This window comes from Anser cygnoides, chromosome 7, assembly GCF_040182565.1.
Source record: "Anser cygnoides isolate HZ-2024a breed goose chromosome 7, Taihu_goose_T2T_genome, whole genome shotgun sequence".
In the NCBI taxonomy this organism is placed as follows: domain Eukaryota; kingdom Metazoa; phylum Chordata; class Aves; order Anseriformes; family Anatidae; genus Anser; species Anser cygnoides.
The window spans coordinates 18,138,321-18,163,148 of record NC_089879.1 but is presented as its reverse complement, the minus strand read 5'-3'; the positions used below and the strand labels follow the sequence as shown (position 1 = coordinate 18,163,148).

The 24,828-nt window shown below is 39.9% G+C and overlaps 2 protein-coding genes across 2 annotated transcripts; both read right to left on the bottom strand.

Moving 5' to 3' along the window:
• Positions 1 to 4,551: 4,551 nt before the first annotated feature.
• On the bottom strand, positions 4,552 to 9,082 carry CH25H (cholesterol 25-hydroxylase). The gene has a single exon (XM_067000380.1). It carries the CDS (start codon positions 5,937 to 5,939, stop codon positions 5,115 to 5,117), a length of 825 nt encoding a protein of 274 aa, XP_066856481.1. The 5' UTR covers positions 5,940 to 9,082; the 3' UTR covers positions 4,552 to 5,114.
• A 2,313-nt stretch (positions 9,083 to 11,395) lies between these two features.
• On the bottom strand, positions 11,396 to 24,798 carry LOC106029986 (putative lysosomal acid lipase/cholesteryl ester hydrolase). The gene is made up of 9 exons (XM_013171545.3): positions 24,453 to 24,798; positions 22,923 to 23,043; positions 19,292 to 19,490; positions 18,817 to 18,926; positions 18,059 to 18,195; positions 16,463 to 16,609; positions 15,242 to 15,313; positions 14,083 to 14,154; positions 11,396 to 13,332 (listed from the first exon to the last, which is right to left on the bottom strand). The coding sequence occupies exons 1-9, from the start codon at positions 24,555 to 24,557 to the stop codon at positions 13,099 to 13,101; spliced, it is 1,197 nt and encodes a 398-aa protein (XP_013026999.2). The 5' UTR covers positions 24,558 to 24,798; the 3' UTR covers positions 11,396 to 13,098.
• Positions 24,799 to 24,828: the final 30 nt, after the last annotated feature.

The following is a 24,828-nucleotide window of genomic DNA, read 5'->3' as shown; positions in this document are numbered from 1 at the left end:
ACAGCTTTTGTGAAAGTCTGAAAAGGTGTATAACCAGCCTTATGTCAATAGTTTCTAGTAGTACTTTTTCAGAATATTTTGATGGAGAGGGTACTGCTTGCTCAGCTTAAAACAGATTTCCAATAGCTCATTCTAGACTTTGAGCTCCTTAGCCCTCCAAATTGCTCACTATTCAGTACTGAGGGCAAATTAAAGTACCTGCTGTCTAAACTCTTGTTGGAAGTACTGGTAATGTATCCTTCCACATCCCTTCAAATTGCATATCTATAATATTACAGTTTCTCTCCATACATTCAAATCAAACTAGCCGTGTTTCTGCCTGCCTGGCCTACCAGCCATCCAGCTTGGCTGGTTAGCTTTTTGGGTTTCCATAAGGAAAACCTGGTATCTTAAAACTCCAGTCCATGTGCTTTTTTTTTTTTTTTTTTTAAACTTACAGCTGACAGACAGGTATGCTTGCATTTATGCTGACTGAAGGCAGAGCTACCTGTTGCATGTTGATGTATTTCTCCTTTCTCTCCTGCTGCTGCCTTGTCCACACCTATAGCCTCGATCATGGCAAGTCATGCAGTTTGGGGGATGAGGTGATTAGTAAGCTTTTCAAGTCTTCTTTTAATAAATTAGAAAGTCTGAAAAGAAAGATTTAAATTTTTTTTCTCAGTATTATTTTCCACAGCTAAAGGCCTCTCTATATTCATTCTGTTTCTCTTAAGAGTCTGGAATGCTTGTGTTAGTTGCTTTGGAGGTGTGGGGTGTTTGTGTGTCCTGAGCAACTTCCAATTTCCAAAAATTAGAAACGTATTTGAGTTTTTGGAAAGCAACTGTCTGGTTGTTGTTTTTTTATAAGGAAAACATAGAACAAACAAAACTCCAGATTTTGTGACAAAGACCTTTCAGATTGGATTATACTGAGCGATGCAGAACCAGCCTAAACATTGGAGCAAACCAGCACATCCACCAAGCCCAGCACACAAACCCAGGGTCTTACATATGGTCTGTATGCAAATGTGATAGTAAACTCACACTAATTAGTCTGTCATCCAAGGTAATCTGGGAATAAATCCACAGGGTTTTTGTAGTTTGTAAGAGTTTTTCTTTTTAAACTCAGATGACTGATTTTTCAGAAGCAGCCTCATAGGTGCTTCAAAAAGGAGTGAACGGATGTGTGCAGGTAATAGTGGAAGCTTAATTGTGGATTAAAGCAAGAATAAGTAAAATTGCTGAGTTCACTAAAGTAAAGCGACATCAAAGCTATGCACTGCTTCCAGTAACTTGGAGGGGCAATGAATGACAATTTAATGTTCTGTCATTAAAAACTGTTCCAAAACTGCTTTAGAGATGGAATAGTCTGATAGTCTTAAACCTAACACACTAGATTAACTGATTCACTAAACCCAGTAATGACTAATTTTTCAAATCATAAAAAATTATGACTGTAGACTGTACACTGTAGTGCTTTTCCCTGGAAGGTAATTGCATTTGATCAACATGAATAAGGACAAAGCAATTTCCAGAAGTGAATATTGACTCAGCATGGTTCTAAACTTCTCAAATTCTCTGAGGGACCCAGAGAACACATTTTCCTCCACCTACTAAGCAAAAAAAAAACAGTCCATTTGCAGCGTTGTAAATTGTTACTTTAAAGTTGCAACACCTTTAATCATTTGAAAGCCTCAGCCTAAATTTCCATAGAAGTATAGTGTTAAATAACTAGTGAGAATTTCGGAACTCCTGCAATTTATAAGATCAGACAAACAGTTGAATATTTAACCATGTGCCACTTTTCAGAACTAAGATACAGCTACAGAGAGATGCACATAAAATCTTATTTCTTTGACCTTCATTAAATTAGGATTTTGAGAGAGATAAAGAAGACAATAGCAGCATCAAAAGTCTCATTTTATAGCTTCAAAGATGTGTGCAAACATGCACTATTTGCTCACAAAGCACAACAGATTGGGTTCCAGCAGATTAGATAGAAAGTCTGTGGCACATCACACCACATTGTAATGAGGAAGGAAGCTAGGAGAATTTTGGAACAGAATAGAGAAAGTTGGTTTTGGTTTTCTGACATAAACCCTTACAATAGAGTGTCATGCTGTTCCATTTGCCTGGTAAAAACTTGTGGTAAGACTATGAGGAAATGCAAATATGGGAAGTAACATCTGTAAAATCCTGTTTTAAAATCTCAGCACCATCTATACACAAAATTTGCTATGCTCTCACGCTCACTGACACAGTATATGCTGAACTTTCAATGAAAACAGGAAAAAAAACACAAATTTTATTTGCTTTGCCTTCAGTATATGTTTTTGCCTATATTTTGCTTTTCATTGAATTGCAAAAGCCTGAGGTTACATGTTTGTCTGAGTCTTCTGCTCACAATTTTTTCTCATACATACATCTAAAGTTATATTTTACCATTAGAGAAAGTGCTTCAAAGTACATACAATATGAAAACAATTTCCATCCCTCATGATATAAAGCCTGTGTTACCTACAAAGCATTGGAGAAACAGGGACAAGGTACGTTAGGATCATGTAATGATGACAGAGATTTCTAACATGGAATGTGAATAAGCCATTCTGAACATGTACTTGGAAAATTTTATATGACAATTAGTCTTACTTTTATTTTTTTAGTATTCCAAGCTCATGCAATAACAAGCCTTTAAATCAACATTCCCAGCCTGACTGGCAAGAGGTTCAGTATAGATATAATCTGAAAATTCCGTATTTGAGGAAATGCAATCTTGGTATCTGTCTGAAGTCATCTAAACAGGTAGGATGTGAGGAACAGAGGAGTTGGCGGACTCGTCATGATGTACATTCTCCCTTTGCATTGCCACCTTGAGCCTCCTTGCTGGTTATGCTATACTCACAATGTTGAATGGGAATATCCCACTTGACTTGATAAGTGCAATTATAGTTTTGTCTGCGGGTGACTGGGACTCTTTCTCCTGTATTAAAGTGCTTGCTACATATAATCTGTTAAGCTTCACACACACACACAAAAAAAGCAGAGTAAACCCCATGGGTTCAATTACAACTTTGCTTGTTTGATTTGCTCATAGGCTTCTTATAGAGACATACCAAAGTTAGCCTTAACTTTGCTTACTTAGAGAGTCAATAGTACGTAAAAGAGACTATTAGAGTGCAGTTACAATACATAGTTATATTATCTGGCATAACCCATTGAAACCACAGAGTATCCCCACCAGATGTTCAGTATTTGCTTTGCTGAATTTGATGGGATTTGTAGAACTGAGTGGGTAACTTTGGGATACCTCAAAATGGCTAAACAGCTCAAGGAAATCAGAGACTGTATTTTGCCTCCTGCATTTGGCAAAAGAAAAGAATACTTACTTTTCTTTGTAGCACACCCCAAAATACTTAAAGATTATAATAATCAGAAAAATTGGGAATTTGTTCTTTCAGCTGAATAAATGCATGGCAAAAATTCCAGTTCTGTAGACTCTGCTTTTGCTCTCAGGATGCAATTTTGTGTCATGCTCTTACCACTGAAAAGAAGCATTGCACTTCTGTGATACCCAGAAAGCAAAGGCATAAGTCGTATGTAATGACTGCAGCACTTCATGCTATTTATGAAGATGTTCATCAAAATTATTTCATGTTATCAAAAAGATGCAGAGTGTCCAAAAGTACTGCTCCCGTTATAAGTTCACATTATGGGAAATATTAAGGGCTCTGTCTTCTCCTGGACAAACAGCCTCTGTAGGGTCACAAAACCCCCTAGACTGAACAGAATGACTATTACATTTCTGGGTGATGATGTGTAAGCATTCATTACACACTCTCTATGTTACTTGCTCTTTTCCTTTTCCAACCACTTTCCTGAGCAGTTTATTAGTAATACAGAGGATACAAGGTTATCAGCATTAAAATGTTATGTAGTGTACACAAGAAATCCATGTGGATTTCTGCTGAATGAGATACAGAAGACCTGCTTATCTCTTCACGTGTTTTTATTGTGTTTTTTCTTTTTCACTGTGATTTCTCTGAGACTCTGTGGTTAATGTTTCATACAGAACTCTTCTTCTAACAATATGTATCCACGTTCTCAGAGTTTCAATTGTATTCCCCTGAAATCTGTATGAAATATTCCTCTATTCTGTAGAAGCTTTATTTATATTTCTTGTCAGGCTTTTGCATGCTAGTACCAATTAAATGACGTGGTTGTGAAGGACCAATACAGAAACTGCTCCTGTTCATTTAAGGGCTGCTTAATGTTCTGCTCTCACACTGCAACTTCAGTGAAAATAATTCAAGCTTCTTAAAGACGTGATAACAAAATTTCACCCTGACTTTTAAAACTACATTATCCAGTTTCTACCAAATCAAAAACAATTTAAAAATAACATGATTCTGGAGGGGAAAAAAAAAAAAAAAAAAGTGACTCACTTTTGAAACAATATGACAACATTTTAATAAGAAACCCTGACGTCCGAAACTGAAATAAACTACACCTCTGCAAAAGAAATCATACATGTTCATAATATGAACAGAGGAATGAATAACATGAAATGAAACATAATTTTAAAAGAATGAGCATATTTATTTCCTGTTCAAGACAGCACATCAGGATTTATAATATAAATATAAAAATTATCGCACAGTCAGCAAACTAGCTTTGTTTGGCAGCATTTTTTTTACAATATCAGTGTACAATAATATGCTCTGGCAGGTTAAACTCCACAAAATCCATGCTGTGTACCTTCTCTGTTTACATCTTACAGCAGTAAGATAATTTTTTCTGGTGTATGTATAAAACATCATACATAATACAATACATGCTTTATGAAAGCTGAAAAGAAGGAAAGAAGAGAGAACATATATCTCTTAATGCTTCCCTTACAACTATGACTCAAACAAATTTAAGTAACATATTTACTATGGCTTTACAGTCATATAACATAGGAAGTTCCAAGTATGCATACAAATACATATATATTAAAAGGATTTGTTATAAATAGCTATGGACTTTATAAGTAGCTTCAAATATACAATCTTCTGTATGTCTTTGAAAAATTAATGTCCCAGTTTAGTTTATCATAAAAAAAAAAAAAAGAAGAGTTCATCCACAGGCAAATATTCTTAACTAGAATGTGACTCTGTGAATGTCCCAAAGAGTCTGTCCCAGTGGGTGAAGTAAGGAGCATAGTTTGACTTGAATTTCAGATGATGGAGATCGTGATGCGGTGCTCCTCCATACCAACCAAATGGCACAAGTCGGTGAGTTGACCACGGAAGGTCATATCCTGAATGGTCCTCCACTGACAGCCAGATGTTTACAAGGAAGAAAATCATTTCTGTCAAAGGATGACAACCGAGGAGCAATGGATTGATGGCAGCAAAGAATCCCAGTGACAGCAGTTCCCATACACTGGAATACTGTGTAGTGAGAGCAAATGTTGATATGTGCTTGTGATGCACCTTGTGGAAGGTCTTGTAGAGCCACGGCACTCTGTGATGAAGCAAATGCCACAGGAAATACTCAAAATCAAACAGCAGCAGGCAAATTACTACTTGCAGCAGGACTTCAGGCAGCTCTGGAGCTATCACCGGTAGATTCACTGGTTTCCAGTACCAGTGGAGAAATGTCACCGGGAAAATCCAAACCACATGGTGATACGCACTCTGAATAATGCAAGGCACCATCATTCCAAGAGTTGGATAGTTCTGTGGCTGGATTTTGTATTTTCTCAAGTTTGGCAGTCTAGTGCTGAAAAAGTCCAGTGCAATGTAGGGAAGACAGAAAGCCATGTATGCTGTAAAAGAAAACAGCACTGGAAAAAACGGTGAATTGATCAGTGGCTGTTTTGCTGCGACAAAGTCCCAAAGAAACTGAAGACACAGCCTGTCCTGTTGTCTGTCCATTGCGTAGCAGTGCAGCACTCTGTCCGGCACGCTGCAGTTCATGCTGATTTCTGTCTGAGACTCTCTAAGTCCTGCAAGCCTTTATCTAGGCTGCTCAGAGGAAAACTCCGCCCAGTCAGAAATTCTCCTTACTTAGCTTGGTAATACGTAGCGTTAAAGAGGAAGTTCCCTTTCCTGTTGTACAGAAGCGGTGTAATGCATTACAATCTCAGAACAGAATTAGCCAGCCAGGGTAATCACTGAAACTTCACAAAAGGCTTGCATGGTAGGAAAAAATTATAAATGCAGAACTCTTTATCAGTGGATTTCAGAGAAGGAGGGTAGGAATACTTTCCGCTCCACTTACTACATACACTTAAAAAACTGCTGTCTTTTACTCATTTAAGTTGTACCATCCTTTGTTATCCTTTTGCCCTTAAATGTGAGGAAACATAACCTACCATTGATTTTTTCTGCTACCAAAGATGCATTATGTACCTAAGCTCCAGGTCTGACCCACGGATGTTTTGTGGCTAATGGATGTGTGCAGACACATATTTTCCTAACAAGCCCCTTGGTATAAAATAGGCTAAGTCAAAATCTTAGTAAGACATACACTGTGCTTCCAGCCTGAATGTAGTAGCTGTGACTTATCTCAATCTACTTTTGAGGCCCTGTTCTCCACTAACCACTTGACATGACAAAATCCACTTGACTAGATGCAAAACTGAGCCAACAGACTATCCCTCATTTTCTGGGAAGAATACTAGTTACACTGTCATTTTCCTTCCAAACAGACACCTAATGACAATTATTATTGCATTATTATACTATTCGCTCCACAACTTAAGAGCTCTTTGAGTAATATGATAGGGATATCATCCTTCACCCAAGCATGATGCAATTCAAAGATCCACTGGTTAGAACAGTGTCCTTTAAATGATCTTCCTTTGACCGTAGGCAATCACTGAACAGAAGAAAGCTAGCAGGCTTGAGTCCCAGCATTTTAAATTTGCTAAAAGTATTTTAGGGGTAAAAGATGGAGGTCTTGATTTACTTCTAAGACATTGCTTCTCTTTGTGCTTTTTGAAAATGATGAACAAAGCTTTGAATATTTAGGGAAACAGAGTTTGCCATCAGCTTCCTATGAACTCACCTCTTTTGTAGGTACAGCATTTATTCTAATATTGGAAGTGAGCTCAACTTCCTGGATGACTTTATTAGCTTGTTCAGATGATTTTCATTCTTTGCTATTCAGAAAAGAAACCCAATGGAGATACAGGAGATGGAATTTCCTTGCTTTTAGTAACGATGCAATAGCAGTGACCTTTTCTGATCTATGTGTAGACTTTTCTTAATCCTTAAGTTTCAGTCTCTGATATTTCATCTTTGAGAAAGTCCTTCAAGTAAGTACAGATTTTGCTCCCTTCTTAGACTTCAAGTTTACTGAAACAGTAACATTATTATAATGTGTGCTATTATTCAGGCAATCATAAGTTATTTGCTGGAGACAGCTATGGTATGGCCTTCAAAGACTCTATCTGCGGTATTTTAGAAATAGATTCAGATGTTCTGCTGGTGTGAGACTGTGCTGTTGAACTCAATGAATTCAGATTGTTGAATGTAGTGAAACTAAAACCTTGTGAGATACACTAATCTAATGGATGAAGACCTATATTCAAGAAATTCATTTCAGTCCTCTGACTATATTTTAACCTGACCTTCATTTCACAATAAGAATGTGAAAAATGCATTTGTAATTCATTCACTCTCTGGGACTGAAAATTTTATTTTAAAAGATGATTTCTGTTGATTTATGTAGTTACAATCAGATGTTAAGCCTCCCAGATGTGATACGGTTTCTATTTTATTGGGATTATGCAAGGACTGATTTTTTCCTACAACGTATTTCAAATCTGCCAAAAGGGAGATTGACAGAAATTGTTCATCTGCCCTAAAGACACTGTTCCAACTAATCCCTAATAACTACGTTGAATTCTCAAGAAGTTGTAGAAACAATAATGCCTATCAGCTAAAACGTAAAGAATCAGCATTTTGCCTGCAGATTATGTCATAGAAAAGTATTCTTAAGTCCCTTAAGGAAAAATTACAGAATTTTGCAGCCTTACTGCTTATCCTGCAACATGAAGTCCAAGCAAATCGAGGACTGCAAGCAGAACTTACCTCGGTGACTGCCTGCAGCTCCGAGGCGGACAAAGCCATCAGCGGTGCACCCCATCTGCTGGTGCTCAGGAGGATGAACTCCGCTGACAAGTTTTGCCCTGCTGGGTATTGATTCGGGCTCTGGAAAGTGGATCGTCATGCATCAGAGATGGCAAATCCTTATTCTCCAGAAACCGGTTTCAAGCTCCTTGCCTTTGCCACCAAAATGCATTTATTTCACGTTTTCGCTCCTCGAACTTAGGTTTCCTTGTCAGCGCAAGGTGAAGAAAAGACAAACTGCATGCAAATCCTTTCTGTATTTAATTCAGCAATACAACCCCAGCTTTTTTCACTCAGCTAACAATGCTGCCAAACTCTCCCATGTGTTACAGGACTCTAAATGGGTCTCTTAAAAAATCAAGACTGCTGCTCTGGAGTTTAGGTTGAAGGGCACATAGTTTGGAATGAGGCCCCGCAAAGGGTCTCAAATAGATTCCACATGAGCACAAGACACAAGCACCTACCCCAGGCTGCACAAGGTAAACAGCAAAACACTAACAAGTGGTTAGGAGAATAAAGAAAAGTTAAGATGAGGGAAAATCAGGATCAATAGGCCGAAAGTAATCTCACAACAGCAGGGGCAAAATTTTTCTCCCTCCTGCTCTTCTCCCCCCCTCTACGGGAGAGTGCCAGAGATAAGGCATCGCCCGGTGCGTGCTGAGCCCTCTCTACCAGAGGAACAGAGACCATAATTTATTGAGGACAGTGACAGGGAAGCGGGCTGGGGAGCAGAGCACAGGCGGTCCCCCCTCCCGCTAGCGAACGAGCGGCGCCACGACACGCCAAGCCCGGGGCTCCCCCCCTCGACGCGCCGCGGGCCGCCCAGGCCGCGGCCGCCATTACCACAGCGCCCCCCGGTGCCCGCGGCACTCCCAGGCCCGGGCCCCGCAACTGGTCCCCGCGCCCTCAGGGACAGCAGCCCACGGAGGGGGACGGGAACCCCTCAGGGCTGGGGGCGTGGGTCTGTGACACGGGAGGAAAAGAAGGAGCTCTGCAGATTTGTGTCATTTTCAAGCTGTACTCCCCTCACGTCTCGGTGCGCCGAGACCCGGGTCCTGGACCCGAATCCCAAGGGACGTGAGCCTCCGCTCTCACGTCCCGGGTAAGCAGCAGGAACCCAGGGCCACAACGTCAGCTGGATCCTCCGAGACACATCCTGCACACACATCCCTCTTCTGTTTTCTGTTTTGACGAAAAACTTCAGCCTAAACACAAAGTACTTAACAGAACTAACATGTTTTCCCAATCAAAATATTTTCATACCAACATTCCACCGTCCCAACCAAGCTTTACCAAAAACTCGCCAGCCAGTATGGAAGGAAAGCTTAATTAAGGATTTTTTAATAAATTCCTAACAATGCCTGGGGAGAGAAAACTGCCAGCAAATTGTTAATTCTCAAGCTTTATTAGAATGAATTTTCAAAATAATAACCATTAGGAAAAGACCCTAAAATTCTTTCATTCAAAATTCATAATTCGGTAGTGAAAAACTGATTCACACCCTCTACCACTACATGCATCCGCTTTGACTTCTCCGGAAATCGGGAAATAAAGACACTTTTCAGCTTGCTATCCTCAGGAAATAAGACTTAGGCAATCATCTTAGGCATCCTGACTACTGCTCATCCAACCAACCTTAATTTTTTATTCCATTGATGATTTCAGTGAAATCTACTTACAGGGAAGCAATCTCGGCCATATTGTATTCATACAAAATTATCTGAAAATAAGCTACTAGAGAAGAGAGGCCATTAGCACTCATGACACAAAATGCTGCCACATGGATTTGTATTTTATAAGACATCAAAGAAAGCATATATAAATATATGCTTTAATTACAGTACAATCTTCTACTGACAGCCATGCTTTATTATCTATCAGAAAATCTATTCCTCCATCAAGATTCCTCTCATATCTTATATGAGAACCATTTGCAACTTTCTGCTAATAAAGTATTTGTGTTTCCCATATTTGTATGGCACCTTTACCATAAAGAATAATTTATGCAAAACTAGTTTGTTCCCAAGCTGATTAAACTGTTTTGCTTATGGGGCCCCATTGGAGTAGGGCTGTTTTACCACCACGTTCTATGCTGCCCCACTTCCACACTGATGGAGCTGATGTATGAACTTTTGCCAGTGTTATCACCCGATACCAAATCACTACATACCATTAAAAGGCTCTGCATTGAGCTAGAACACCAATCAGTATGCACCACTACTGTACGTGCACCCTACTATCATCAGGCCTTCTGTGTGAGATGAAGTCTGAATGTATATTCGAAGTCCTGTTTAGGTTCTACTCACAACTCATGGGCAAAAACAGGTGCCCTGTCTGTGCTGTAGATCCATGAGTGAACACCCTGCTGTGCATTTGCTTCAGATGCTGACAGGTCTGAGTCTGACAATCCACCAGCTGCATGGGGCTACTGTCTCCTAGCTTAGTTTGATTACACCACTGCTCCTTATTAGATCAAGCATCTTGCTGTTCTACTCCACATTCAGAATGCGTTATTTTGCACACTTCTTTCCACTGATGCCTCTCCAATTTTGTGTCATACAGTGCTCATACATAGCAGGCCAGAGACAGCACAGCAGCTCTAATTCCCATATCCATCCCTGCTCCAGCAAAGCAGAGAAGCTCCATAACGATTTTTGCATAAAGCTTCTGCTGTTCTGGGTATATTTCCAGGCACACAGGGGGTTCAGCAGCTGACAAAGCTGGCAACAAGATTTAATACAGGCCGCTATCTTAATTGTGCATCTACTGTATTTAGAATGAACAGAAAGGTATGGCCTGAGAGTGTTTATTAGTGAAGATGAAAAAGGTCAAAAGCTGGGGGTTCACACCAAATTCATGACGGAAAAGATTAGTTCCCTACCATACAATGTTATTTATGAGACATGCTATTTATGAGATTACTAGACAGTCAGTAATTACCCAAGGTTTAAGAATGTGACCCAAGCAGCTTTCCACTGTGTCAGTAGTTTGAACGGAACCATTCACCTGGAGGCTTAGAAAATGCCTCAGTCTTGTGAGCAGTTACTTATAGTTTGTACCTTACCTAGAAGTCTCAGAAAAATCTTTTGAAACAAAACAAGTGGCCTTTGAGGTTTAGGCAAAGCTTCTTTCAGGAAAGAAGTAAAATCGCCAAGTAAAATCCCATTTTATTTTTTTATTGTACTTGTTCTACGGATGAATAGTTGTGAAAAATAGACTTGGCTCTCTGGACTTTGTCCCAAAGACTCACATGCATTCATGAAACAAGAAGTGAAACAGAGCACATCACTCCAAACTCCAACCAGGTCTCTCACATTTATTGAAATACCTCAAGCTTAATAAACATGATGCACGTGGCTCTTGCTGTATCACATACCATCACAACTGCAAAGTTAGCCGCTTTGGATTCTTACAGTCTTCCTTCCAGCATAGCAATATGGAGCAAATATGACTGCTATAAAGCAAACTTAAAGGTCCTGCTAGGAATCACATCTGCAATACCATGAACCACTTTTTCCTTTAACAAAGCCTGAGGACTCCCTGAGTCTGAATTAGGAGTTTAAAAAGAAAAAAAAAAAATTATGGCTTATGCATTTTTCTCTTACAAAAAAAGGCTGCCACAGTTTAAACTGTACTATTTTCTATGACATATAGAAAAGTCTTTTGTTCCTGTTAGGATTACTAACAGAGGTCTGGATTGAACTCCACCTCTGGCACAGAAATTTTCATCTGCACTGAGGCAATTGACTCCAGAGATTGTTCATACACCTACGTTAGGCATTGAACTTACGTGCAATTCAGAGGAGCCGAAGTCCTCTGTGCAGTCAATGAAGAGAGCAAGGCACCTACATCAGAGAAGGTTATGGCTCCAAAGCCAGGCCCCTAAAGCAGATGTGAATCCTCTTCCCCCATTAAATGGGGGCTTAGCCCCATTCTAAAGTAGAAGCTGAGACAAATGAAAATTGCCATAAATACTGCTAGGCTTCTCCAGGTTATTGTATGGTGAACATAATGGTGGCAAGCACCATATAAGCAGCTAAAAAGTAAACAGATCTGCAAACCAGCAGAAGATTAACGGGAAGAGTCCATGCAAATTAAGTCACTCAAGCTATAGAACAAACATTGGCCCTTCCCTGGCCAGTAGTATACTGGGGGGAGCTTGTTTTCTAGTGGTCAGTGCAAACAAAACACAAGTATGTTATGTTATTCTCCTTGAAAGTCGCAACCTATTGACAAAGCTAACAAGAAGTGGTATTTCTTTTAACTGCTTCTCTTGTTCCAGAAATCTTCAAGGGAAAATAATGATCCTTATCCACAGTTGTCATGTGGAACACGAAAGGCTTCAAGGATACTGCTGAAATCAAGAAAAATGCAGTAATGAATCAGTTCCAAAACAGGAGGTTTCAACTGAAAGTGGTGATCTTCTCTGGCTTCAAGACAACTCTTCTGCGCAATGTTGAAAAAAAAAAAAAAAAAGTAATCTGATGTAGCTAGCCTGCGAGTGATGGCTATAATAATGCAGCAGGAAGTCACTAAGTGCTTTTTAAAGTACCAGCACCAAATAGGGTCACTGCAGTACAAGGCATACTTCTGAAAGGTACTCAGAAATAGCAATGTACTGAGAAATGGCAGTGCTTTATGCAGAGCAAACCAGTTTTATTGTCAAGCACCTGAGGTGCTCAGTGGACTAGCTTGTCTTTCAGACATGTCACTAAATCTATATGCACATGAAATACTGCTTTTGTGCAAAGTCACACTGCTGGTTTTTTTGGGGATACCAAGCTGCTGTGTGCAAAATCAGCAGGCTATACTGAGGATTTGTGCAGGAGAGAGAAATAATGCTGAGAAAAACAAATCACATACAAATCCAATTCAGTAGTCATCGCTGGCATTTCAGAAATGCATCATAAATAAGCAATGTAGCATTACTGCCAGAAAAGCATATGCTTCAGAAAAAAATAACTTCTGATGAACTAATACTCTGAAACACCATGCGGGTTTAGACATATTTCCTCATCATGTTAATTATTTCATTATACATGCGGTAAGGTGCATCAAGGCCCCAGATGAAATCCAGGTGTTCCCATTCTGGAATGTTTTTGTGGTAAACCAAGTTTGTGATCTGAGTGAGCAGCATAGCAACATCCTTTGGGTCTGCCAGCCAGTCCTGTCCACCAGTCCACACGGCAGTTGGTACAGTCATCTCCTTTACTTTGTAGAAAGGGGGAGTAGACTGAGGAGTGAAAAAGTGAAAACAAAAGCGTTAGAAAGAACAACTCTCTAGCATGGTGCTAAACTGCAGTGCAGTATACTAGCAACTGCGAGAAGAATGTGTTAGATTCTGATTTTTTCTTTTGCTCTTGGACAACCAGAGATGTAGATAGAGTCCTGACTTTCAAGAAAAAAATGTAATTCCAAAGAGTCCTGCAATATTGTAGTGTGCACAGCAGTAAAGATGTGGCTTGGTGAGTTTACAAGATAGCAGGAAGGACTACTGTGTAGTGGGAGCTCTCAGAGAATGCATCGCATTTAGGTATTTCTAACCCCTAATCAAACACTAAGAACGATTCCACCTCTGAAAGGAAGATACAGCAGTATTTCCCTGTCGCTAAAGTGACAAGGGGCAAAATATTTTTAGTACTGCACTCAGCAATTTAGAAACAAACACAGGTGGAGATTAAGCAAGATGAAGATAAGCAATACACATGAATTGACAGTATGTTCCTTCTTGTGAGAAGTGCACTGGGACCTCATGACCTAGGCAGACAGGACCTGAACTAAATCTTAGCAAAAGGATCACCCTCAAGAAACACTGTGCCACCACACAACTTTGTATCTGAGCACGGACTCCACATTTAGGACTACCTCAGAGCTTCATGGTCCTTTATGCACGTAGTAAAAATACAACACTCAGAGAAGTGCCCAAAGACTTTTTTCTTGTGTGTCACTCAAAAATTTTAACAGATCCACAAAAGATGTCTACCTGGTTGTAGTGAGCCATATTTGCAGCCTTGCTTCCCCAGTCATAAGCTTTGAGTTCCCCAGACTTCACAGCCTAGAAATGAACAAATATTCACACACAAAGAAAAAACAGAACACTTTTATCGAAGGAGCAAAAAAGCCTATGTCAGCTGGAGAACTGACGAAGGCAATTGACACAAGAACCACTGAAATGCCAACTACTAGCATAAGAAGTATCACTGCTTTACCAGCATCACGGGAGCGGGAAACATTAACATTCAGTACCATCAGACCATGTCACATCCCTTAAGATTCCACACTCTTTCATAACAACAGTAGGAAACACTAAGGAAAACAATTTCCAGAATCCAAATCCAGATCCAGAATGCGTCAGCTTCATGTTTACTTCTGCAATATTTACATAGCTGTCTAAATATATAAGAACACAGCAATTGAGTTTTCTTATAAATACTACTCTGTATAATTCACCACCTACTTTTTTTTTTCCCTGAAATAGCAGTCCATGTAGCAGGGATTTGGGAAAATGGGGAAAAAGAGATCCACATAAATGTCCTCTCAGCCAACACTTAAACAGCTACGTACAGCACAACAGATTGTTTCCGAATGGATGAACAAGTTCCACTATAAGATCACAAGGAGCGCTGATGACTGCTTTCATGGCTAATGTCTCCCCTTATTTGCCAGCATATAGATGTGCCTTTTGAGCAAGCCTCAGGCACGGTAGCATCACAAGCATAAAATAATTGTGTATCGAGGTAAAGTTCACAATATACTAATAAAATACAAAATGAAGCCAAACAGAAAATAGAAAGCCTGCTACTTTTCTCTGGCTAAAAATACAATGAGAAAGAGGTCTGCTGAAAGGGGAACAAATACTTGTTACAGCATCTCTCTGAGTTAAGTTATTCCGCTTTTTTTTTTTCCTGAAGTACTTAAAGTTAGCATTTATTCAAAGAAATAGGAAAGAGGTGAGCCAACCGTAAGGTCAGTATAATCAAAGCAGCTGCAGTGAACAGCTGCCACTCTGACAATTAGCAGTTCCAGAATTTCATTTGGGCTACACTAGATATGTATTTTGACATTTTATTCCATGTAAATATCAGAGATGTCATTCTACAAACAAGATAAGAGTCACGGACATCTGAGATCCTGGAGCTTACCTGGGTCCAGTGGATCATGTTCTGTACAGACGTTCCCGCAGGGCAATGTGTTGAATACACATCCACACGGCTCTGCAACAAGATAATTAACGTGGTTTACTCCTCATAGTGCAACAGTTCTACCCATTTTTGCTTCTTGAACAACTAACAGAAAATTTTCCATTCCTCTTAAAACTGTTCTGAAAAAGAAGTTAACTGGTGCCACACATACAGATGAGGTAAAAGGTTCTAATGTTTTGGGGATTGCTTACAATTAACTGCAGAAATTTAAATATGAATTTTAAATCTAACAATGACATTCTAAATATATAAAAAATACTTAAGGACTATCTTTTTAAAAGTGCTAATATTTTAAGAATTGGGAAGATAGTAAACAATATTTAGATGGACCTCCACAGAAACCTAGACCCTACTCTACATCTAAACTAGAAGTTGTCAGTTCACAGTGATTCAAAACTTCATACACCCTGACTTTAAAAGTACATGATACCCAGGGGAAACTTAAATCCTGACAGAAAAAAAAAAAAAAAGAAGATACACAAAACCATGAAAACTCTACGCGCTGGGCAAGAAAAAATATATTAAAAAAAGTACTATCACATTGATGTAAAATATATATTTTTTTTTTTTTTTGCACACAGTGAATAGTTAAAAAAAAATGCTAATTCCATCTCACTGCAATTAAAAAAATCCTCAGCCTTCTTCTACCTGTGGGTAAGCTGATACCAGCTTCTACTGATTTCAGGGACATAGAAACACTAAGCATCATCATTTAAAAAAAAAAAAAAAAAAAGAGCAGTCTCATGCCAATTGCTGTTAACTAGCTTTTAGACAACAGAACAAATCCTATGGACGAGTCCTCTCGAACTAGGACCACAAATAAAGGTATCAGCAGGGACAGAAGCTGCTCCCAGAGAAAGCAATTTTATATGCCCACCAAGAGACCAAAAAACTTCAGCAGTTCTGTTGACAGACGCAGAAAACACTGCTCCAACAGATCTAAATTAATTTTAGTTTTCTAGTATCTTTTTTGAAGGTTAATTCTATCCATTCCAACCGGGCAACTACATCTACATCAAGGAAAGATATTCATCCTAACTCAGTATAATGAAGAAGGCTTTTTTTTTCTAATTACATATAAAGAACCATCAGTACAATCATACAGCCAATACTGCATTAAGAGTTCACAATAACTTAACTATCAAAGTCACCAAAACACACCATATTCAAGTTTCTCTCATTAAAGCCACACAGAAGAAAGAATATGTTGCCACAAAGGTCATCGAGTATTCTGTGGGTGCAAACATGGGTAGCAAGCCACTTCAGCCAAAAATTCTGAGGAAGGAATTGTTTCTTTCCAAACATGTCCTGCAAAATAACAGACACATAGGACAAACATGTAATTGCATAGAATCACCTGGTTTTACTTTTCATACTACAGCATTCTTCAGGTAGTTGCTTCCATTTGCAGTGGTGATAGGTAAGTTATTTTCATATGACGTATTCCCTTATCAACCTTTGTTTACAGTCCAATGGGAAGGTCAGGGTTAGTGCTTCTGCTACAAATGATGCAGTCAATTACCGCCCACAAAAAGTATGTGGGAACTGGGGCAATCACTCAAGAATTTCAAAGCTAATCTCAGTTTTAAATTCAGTATTTTATAGGAGTACTGTAGAGCTTCTTGTCATCAGAATTGTTTAAGGTTAAAATATTCTAAGCTGCACCTGCTGGTAAATGGCTCTGTACTTGCAACTTCCTCTCTTCAAACCATGGAAGAAAAACCAGATGCATGAGCTGTGGTGGCCACTTCCTTTTGGTGGGTATTTTTAAAAACAGCTAAGGATTTGAAAACAGCCGACTGAGCACTTCCGTAGAAAGTGACAGCTCTTCAAGGATATGACTGACCCCCAGGCTGCCATACACTTGTACACTGCAGTTTTTTTGCAAGTCATCGTGAGAATCAAGTTCCCCGGCACAACATGACCATGCCACAAGGCACTGATCAGCTACCATCCTCATCAGACAAAGCTCATTACAAAAGCAACAGGAGATCACAATTGTTAGCACCGCTTTTCTGTTAACTCCCTTTGGAGAGCGGAACAAATAATGCACAAGGACATGCATTAAATCTGTACAAGGTACATCAGGGAAGGGTTTATCTCATAGGACAAACAGGTCTGTGTGGAAAGCACCATGGGTGGTGTAAAGAAATGCTAGTGTTAAAAGTGACACACAGCAGGATGTTCACAATGTCTGACTCCAGGCACTTATTGCAGCCTGCCAATCTGCCTACGTTCCCCTTGCTGTTAATGGTGAAAGGTAAACTCATTCAGAGAATGATTCATAGCATCTAAATAAAGCTGCTGCACTTAATCACGCTCTGGTGGATCCTCTTCCAATATTAAATAAAAATAAATCTGAAATAAATCTGTTAAAGTTCACGACAATTCAAAAAGAATTCTATATAAAGCTAACACGTGACTCTTCTAAAACAGACCAACTATTTAAGTAAATGTGTGATTTCTGTAGCCTGAATTCTAGAAATTTGTAACTGAAAAAACATAACTTTATTCCACCTATTAAGTTGTGCTTGTAAAGTACTACTTGACACGGATGCAAATTGTCTCATTAGACAGTAGTAAAACCAGAGAAACCACTGCTGACTTCCATAGCATTATGCTGGAAAAACTGGCCCAGCGTTCTTGTGGGACATGTTAATCTCTAATCCACAGCTATTACCATTATTTGCTATGCTGTTTTCAACCAGAGAGGGACGCCCTTCATTCGCCTTAAAATTTATACATTCAAACACAAACCTTGAGAAGCAGCTCAGGAAACACTCCCAGTTTTGTCAGAGGGCTAGTAGCAAACTTGACTGTAGCTACTGGTGCCAAGGCAAAGAACATTTTGATTTTCTTAGCCAGCTGTGGCAAAGTTGAAAAAGCAATGAAAGCTGTGAACAATATGAGAATAATTAGCAAACCTCATCACTGACACAAGATATATAAGAATTTTATTTGGTGATTCTACAAAATTTAAGATGTTATGTGCAAAATGATTTTTAGATTAATAGATTGACTGTTGTCTCTAGGACCAGTTTAGATATTCCAAATTAATCTAGTTACTACAGAACACAAATTAAACTAGGCATATCAAGATGATTTATTTTCTTCTGAAAAACAAGTCCATGCTAACTAATCCAACACTATTCTTGTTCTTTCTGTTTGCAGGTCTAAAAGCACCTGATGCAGACCTTACATATAGTAAATGACAATTTCTATTCTACACATACATAATGATTCTAGATTATTATGTGTAGCTCGAAGTATTTAACAGAAACTGTACTGACAGCTATCTGTGACTTCAATTTTTCATTTCAACAGCTTCCCACTTTAAGCAAGCACAGAGAAGTTAATTCTTTTATTTTTAATGTTGATGAATATTTCAGAAACCAGTTGAAAAACAGAAGCAGTAGATTTCTGAAGTTCTATTCTTTTCATCATTAACCCACACATATAGAACTTGATACCATTTCAACTACAGCATGTTCTAATGAATGCATCTCTTCACATACCCATGGTGGTGCCCTGGGAATGGCCAACGTAAAATACTTGTTCCTGGCCAGTTTTCTTCAAAATGAAGTCCACCGAGGCTGGAATGTCATATTTAGCCATTTCATCAAAGCTACAAAGCAAAGATAAAATTATCAGTGTGTTACAGCTGCATGGAACTTTATTGCACTGAAGATCACTTGTCTGGACATAAAGCACACCTGCCTTTGGATGAAGCAGTACACCCTGGTGATTAAGTCGATACATCAAGCACTGCTGAAAGCAATTACTGTTCTACTGACCATCTATGAAAGCTGTCTCAGGACACCATACTGACTATAAAGCTCCCCTTTGCTACCCCTACGTATGTGACAGCACACGTAACCAGAAAGTATCTTGTACATTCACATCGTGACTGAACTGAGATGATGAGCAAAGACAGGAAGAGAAGCGTGCTCACAAACAGCACGTGAAGCTTCCCTACAAAGATGAGCATACCTGAAAACCCAGAATTCTTCCTGCTTCACTGTGAAGTGTATATGCTTCCTGGACCAGGTGTTCCCTCTGCTGTTTCCCAGCCATACATCATAGCCAGCGTCTGCCAGCATAAAGCCAAGGCTATTGTAATCCAAGTTTGTGATCCAGTTGCTGCCATCAGCAAGTAAACCGTGCTGCAGAAACACAGCAGGCCTTGGACCTGAAAAACAACGCATTTATTATAGCTTCCTGTTCATCTGGAATAGAACGCCTGAGAGAAATTCAGGTGAGTTATGTCTGCTTCAGATTTGAATATCTAATCTACTTGATTTAATCTACTAAGGTTAGCAGTACCAACATTATCTCTGTCCAACACCATTCTGTTAGCAAAGCTCTGGCAGAACCTGAAAAGCAGCGTGGATAGACAACAAGGAACCCCATGTTCCAAATGCCTTTCTTCCCTTGGCTTAAGTAGTTAAAAGAACCACAGTGAAGACCCACATGAAATTTAGGAAGGTTCTCTCCTCACTCTCCTACTGCAAAAAGAGAAATGAAACCTTTATTTGGAATACAGATTAAAAAATGGAAGGCTCCTGCTGAAGGAAGATAAAATGACATATAATCCTTCAGGAGGAAAACGAACTTCAAAAATTCTAAAGACCTACCTCGAGATCATGCAGTATTAAAGGTGACATTTTCCCCGCATTAATAACTGAAATCTGATACGTGGTAATTTTAGCTCAATGACAGAAATTACTCAGGAATTTACCTCCTCCAATGAGGGATCATTCCACTACAGTTTCAATGGAGAAAACATTGAGTCAGTTTACTAAAGTGGACTTAGATCTTTCAGCAAAAACATCCAAATCACAACTAGACCCTATATTCTATGTCATGGCCATAAGAGTTTGCCGTGGGTTCCATAAATCCAAATTCACAAGATTCCTCCCTGCTGGCAGCCTTTATAGCTGTGACAATGAAACTTTTTGGTGCCTGCTTTTCCCACTTTGTTAAAAAATAAAAAAATAAAATTGTAGTGCACTGTCCATGGAATCACAGCAAGTTTCCAGCAGTGTCAGACTAGCACAAGAGACAGTATAATTCAACACTATTTTTTAGTGCACTGTGGTAAATGATTTATGAACATTTATGAATTGTGGCATTGCTTTATGAACAGAGTGCGTGATTTTTGAGCCTAACATTAAATTTGTTTTCTGTAATGATCACTTTTGCTTTATACTTTCTTCCCTTTTACTAAACTCAGGCCAACCAACTTCTTCTTTTTTGAAGAAGCAGCTCTCCTCAAACCACTACTCGCGTGTTTTGTAACACAGAAAGAAGAAACTGCCTAAATCCTTTAATGCTTTAACTGTCCTCCTATTCACCACCAATTTCTGAATTTCTGCCAGTTCCCTTTTCACTTCACCAAGCACATGACTCGTATCATCACAAGGCAAACTGACTTGGACAATAACAATTTTGTATCACCTCTAATCCAAAAAAACCTAAAGCGAATAAAGAGGGTAAAGACTTAAACCACCCTTTCTTGTATATAATATTTTGTTCTCATCACACACAACCCAGATCTAAATGGAAAATATATTTCCCAATTTAATCCCTTTCATTCTTACCATCATGTTCTTGTTTAGTGTTTCATCAACAACATCTTTCATTAAGACAGTTAAAACTAATTCCTATTAAAAATGAGAAAGTCACTGATTTTTTGCTTTTAGGATCTAGTCATTTTTCCATTTTTTTTGAGCTGAGGAACTATAGGTCTTGTTCCAAAACATCATGTGATACGTAACTCCAAGGGATCCTATTCACATTAAGCAGGTATTGCAAAAGAATTATGGCATACATACGCTAAGTCAGCAGTAACACAACATTGGTATCTTTCTGGGAAAAGATACCAAGTCTATAAAAACTTAAGATCAACATGAACTTTGAAATCTTCATTCTTCTAGGAGATCATACTTCCCCGAATGTGCTCAGTAATCCTTGTTTTTAAAATTAAGCCACTTTGCAAAACATGAACTTGGGGTCGAGGGTGTGGCAAGGGGAATGTGGAGAATTCCCACAAGTCAGGAAACTTCTGTTTGCTTATGTCATAGATGAAGGATTTGACAAAATCAGCATGTTCAAAGGCAGTCTTTTTCCTGTGGCTTCTCTGAAATTTTTAAGGACAAAGACACCTGCCAGATTTGACTGGCCTCATCCATACCGATCTTTACACACCAACCTTGTGAGTGGCAGCATGTAGTGCAAACACCCTCGCTCATGCCAAACCAATAGTTAAGGTCGGAAAGACTGCTGCTTGGCCTTTGGCAAAGGAGAGGATTTTTCCACGGGTCTTGTTCGCACCCAAGGCTATAGGGCATAGCCTTGAGTGCCATGTTTTTACCTCTCAAAGGTTCTGAGGTAGTCTTTAGGACATGTACAGCTCCTATATAAAGTGGCTGCTGTTGCATGCATGGAATTGTTGGTAAGATCTTTTATAATGGGTGGTGACATGATACCAAATTCCGCGACTGCTGTTCAGATGTACTGCTATTTCTGTATGCAGTGCAAGATGACAGCAAGCCAAAGGCCATCCATCTCTCTTCTTCCAAATACATTTATCTCATTTTTAAAGCATTCCATCCTTCAGTCCTTGCAAAAACCTTTGCCTGTATCATGCTTGTAAGTCTCAGCTTACATTCCCTTTACACTTCCCCTCTGCCACCTCAATACCTGAACACCCCCTGCATCCCTTCCATGGTTTTATGTCATCTTTTTCAGTATTTCCTACAGCTTGTGACAGTGGTCTGGTGGCATATGCCAATTCCCCTTCCAGTTCCCCCATCAAATCACAGACATAAAACAACCTCATCTGGGCTGACTGCTGCCAACAACCTGTTACATATCCTACTTTGCAATATATTTTTAAAAGTATTGTCCTCAAGATGCTCTCAGGGGGTTTTCTCTTATTATAGTATTTTATCTATTTAACCAGCCGTGTACTGTGTACAAAATGACACCACAACAGTAGACAGCATTGCTCTAGCTTGTAACTTACTGCAAGGGCAACTTCAAAGGTTGTAATTAACAAAGTAAATTTTTTTTTTTCCAGAAATCAGGCAGTAATTATTTTGTGAACATTCCAGTGAGAACTCTTATACTTTACTTATATTTCATGAAAAGAGGCATACTAACTGCCCTTACTTCTGAAAGCTCTCAGGCATTTTAAACAAACTTCTTTTTTAATGAAAAGGTGTATTTAAATACGTTTTGAAACAATGCAACAATGGTATAATCAATCTCTTTTTAAGATACTTTGTTACTTTAAAAAAAAATATCTTAACCCTTATTTTGCACTTACTAGAAATTTGATGCCCCTCAGCCCTGCAAACAAAATCAAACACTAAGGGGTGTGTATTAATGTCACAAAATGGGAGCACTAGAAAAATATCGTTTTCTAACTCCTTCTCTCTTCTTTTACTCAAGTCGCTCTACATGTGCCTGAATTATTCTGGTCATAACATTCACCAGTCACCTAACTGCACAAGTTATAGTCTTTAATTTTTCTGGGTTATTATAGGAACAGAAATTCTGTAAATGAAGGAGAGTTTTTTCATGACTTTCCATTTTTCCAAGCAGAAATCAACCTTACCTTTGCTCCACCCTCGACCTTTTCTTCCATAAGGAATTCTGTTAATGGAAAGGATATAGCCATCTTCTGTTGTCACTTCATACTCCTCACTAGGATATCCTCTGAAGATAATAATTTGACTCTGAAGAAAGAAAAGAAATCACCCTGAAGTCAAGACTCTCAGCCTCCTTCACTCATTAACATGTTCAAAGTACTCTGCGTTCCTTTCACAGACATCAAAGTGAAATCAAAGGATGTGGTAGGAATGTGCCATAACCATTCATCTATTCAATGCAGACAGGTTCTCTCCTGCAATTTACCCTGGATAGGAACTAGTCAGAGCACAAACTTTAACCTAGGAGAACTCCCTAACCTGTCCCCATCCATATCTGTCAGGTTAGTTACCTGAGCACCACTGCCAATGATAAAGGAGATTGCAAAATTGAAAAGGAGATTATGGTGACAGGACAAAACACTGAGATAGAAATGGTAGGCAAAAAATGAAATTTGTTCCCAGGAAGATTAGTATCTTCCAATAACAACCAAGTGCTCACAACATTTGGTATCACAGTGGCATACTGAGGGATGAGAAGGAGGGAATAACCCTGTTTGGGCACTGGAATGGGCTCCCCAGGGCAGTGGTCACGGCACCAAATCTGCCAGAGCTCAAGAAGCATTTGGACAATGCTCTCAGACACACGGCCTGATTTTTGGGTGGTCCTGTGCGAAGCCACGAGTTGGACTCTGTGATCCTTGTGGGTCCCTTCCAATTCGGGGTATTGCGTGGTTCTATGATTCCATGCAGAGTTCATCTCTCTTCTGAAGGAGAAGACTTCCTCAAAGACATTTCAGATTTGTACACAAAATTGATGACTGAGTTAGTGTCATCATGTCCTCTGCGTAACATTTAGGCAATGTGCTGAAACAAATCCACTAACGGAGCTGCTTTAAAACACTAAGATCACAATCCTCACACGCATGAGCCACCGATATTGCTGCCTGCACCTGCAGTTTTGTGTGCCATTTCTTACTCAGCATTCTCCTAAAATCTTCCGTGTATTGCACAGCTTTTAACTGAACTTCCTGACAAGCCAAGGAAGAAAATAATAAAACCACGACACTTGTTTTAATACTGTAATTTCATTAACAGATGCATCCCCCATCTCTTATGTCTCAAGCTTTACGTTAATTTCACTTCTTCCATCTGTAACTCCACTAGGCCAATGAACTTGCTATTTGTTTTTGACTCCAGTTACGCTTTGAGAAAATGTCAGAAATGCAAGACACGACTAGAATTCTACTGGCAGGCTGCCGGGCAAGGAGGAGAGGGGCACTTACACAAACCACGCTATTTCTCTTAGCGAAATCTTCAATAGTTAACAGCGACATCAACGTTCCAAAGCGATTTTAAGACTAAATTCCATTCGAATTCCATTAACCTTAGGCTGACTGAGCAGTCTGAAGCCCCAAAACGTGCTCTAGATGACACTAAACACCCCGTCAGGCCCGGCTCTGGCACCGCCGGGCTCCCCGTGCCCCCCAGCGACTCACGATGTTCATGTTGGTCTCGGGGTCCACGTTTCTCCGCCCGCCGGCGAACGCGCCCGAAACAACGGCGCTGTGGAGGAGGAGGGCGGCGAGCACCAAGCCCCGCATCCTGGCCTGGCACGGCTCGGCACGGCTCGGCACGGCTCGGAGCTGAGCACGGCTCTCCCGCCGCCGGCTTATGTTCCGCCTCCGCCGAGCCCCGCGGCCGGCACGGCACCGCGTGACGGGGCGGGGGCGGCCGCCCTCCTGACGGGCGTCGTCCGGCCCCGAGGGGCTGAGGGAGCGCGGCCGAGCCCGGCGGGCAGGGCGCTGCCCCCGCCGCGTCCCGCAGCCCCGCCGCCGCCCCTCCCCGCCCGGCCGCGGCCCCCCGCGGCCCCCC

Bases quoted from the DNA above. Each gene is read 5' to 3' on its own strand.
- LOC106029986 (XM_013171545.3), bottom strand. From the start codon at position 24,557: ATGCGGGGCTTGGTGCTCGCCGCCCTCCTCCTCCACAGCGCCGTTGTT. The intron at 18,927-19,291 runs GTATGCTCATCT...TTTGCTTTGTAG, and splicing joins GAAGAATTCTGGGTTTTCAG to CTTTGATGAAATGGCTAAAT. The intron at 15,314-16,462 runs GTGTGTTTTGGT...ATCTTGTTGCAG, and splicing joins ATGAGAGAAACTTGAATATG to AGCCGTGTGGATGTGTATTC.
- CH25H (XM_067000380.1), bottom strand. From the start codon at position 5,939: ATGAACTGCAGCGTGCCGGACAGAGTGCTGCACTGCTACGCAATGGAC.